The following is a 1,333-nucleotide window of genomic DNA, read 5'->3' as shown; positions in this document are numbered from 1 at the left end:
AAACTATTGATCAAATCACACAAAAAAACTTTTAAAACAAGGTAAGTTGTAGGCATCTGTACACTTCAATGAGAAATACTTTAGCATGCATATCATTAACTGTTGTTACATGTCATCAAGTCACTTCCAGTGCATAGCAATTCTGTATAGGGTTTCCATGGAGTAGCTGGTGAGTTTGAACCGCCAACCTTGTGGTTAATAGTCCAGTGCTTTTCCTACAGTGCCACACAACAATATAGGAGTCCTGGTGTGGCACTGTTATGCATAAGGTATGCATAGGGTATTCCCTCCCTTTCCAAAGTAGCATGATAACATTTTACACTAGAATGGATTTAAACAACAAGGAAGGGGGAGATCTCCCAATCGGACAGAATTCAACAGCCTCACAACCTACCATGGGCCATGAGAAAAAAGCCAGCGTCTCTGAAAGCCAAGGACACTCTTACCTCCTGCTCTGCCTGGTAGAGTCTGACAGTGATGTTCCTCTGGAAACCTGCGTCGCTGGCATCATGAAATACCCCCAGGCTGGTGATGACGATTGGATAGAGAACACGGAAACTCACACTCACAACTTGGTCCTCAGAGGGTCCTGAGGAAATGTCCTCAGACAGACTGAATGCCTCAATTTCCTGATTCAAAACTAAGGAATGAATGAGAAAGGGGGTTTTATATAAGTCGTCAAACACAACCTTTTATTTTACTAATACTAAGTAAGACAGTAGACTTGATAGCAAAATCTAGATCATTATTATATAATTCTTTCACAAATGGCATGAATTAAAAAAAGAAACTTATACAAGAATATGGCTACCTCTAGAAATAAACTTATTTTGAAATTTAATTAGGAAGTTTTCAGCCACATCTAAGCAAGTTATTTAAACACCACCACACTACTTTAATGTTTTTTTTCCCAAAAGCATACATATACATGTATGCATATATATATAAAAGAATCCTGGTGGTATGGGCTACTTAGACATTGGTTACCCAAAATGGGGGTGGGGGGCCTATAAAGGCAAGAAGTGACTGGCTTACAAGCTTTCAAGAGGGAGCCTAGTTCCAGATGGGGCAGGGGTAGGTAGAACCTCCAGTGAATGATTTCCAATCTGTTGGAACCGGGCTGGTGGAAGGAAATGGGAATAGGACCCTTGTGGTACAATAGTGAATAAATGCCATCAGGACTGACTGTGAGGGTAGGAAATATGGAGGCAGATGTTTTTTGACAAAAAGAGGATATTGATTGATTTTGCAGCCCAGGAGTAGAGGTCCCTGGGACCATCAAGTGAGAAGAGCAGAGAGCGGGACCCTACCACAGAGAGGCAGTGACGCCAGG

At 41.6% G+C, this 1,333-nt stretch overlaps 1 protein-coding gene across 1 annotated transcript in view; it reads right to left on the bottom strand.

Annotated features, from left to right (window-relative positions):
- Positions 1 to 1,333, bottom strand: part of B3GALNT2 (beta-1,3-N-acetylgalactosaminyltransferase 2) — an 84,371-nt gene that overhangs the window by 36,849 nt on the left and 46,189 nt on the right. Inside the window, exon 4 of the mRNA XM_006868584.1 lies at positions 447 to 640. Coding sequence (XP_006868646.1) covers positions 447 to 640 — 194 coding nt within the window. The remainder of the gene's footprint in view (positions 1 to 446; positions 641 to 1,333) is intronic.

The sequence above is a fragment of the Chrysochloris asiatica genome, unplaced genomic scaffold (assembly GCF_000296735.1).
Source record: "Chrysochloris asiatica unplaced genomic scaffold, ChrAsi1.0 scaffold00119, whole genome shotgun sequence".
Lineage (NCBI taxonomy): Eukaryota > Metazoa > Chordata > Mammalia > Afrosoricida > Chrysochloridae > Chrysochloris > Chrysochloris asiatica.
This window is presented reverse-complemented; position numbering and strand designations above follow the sequence as displayed.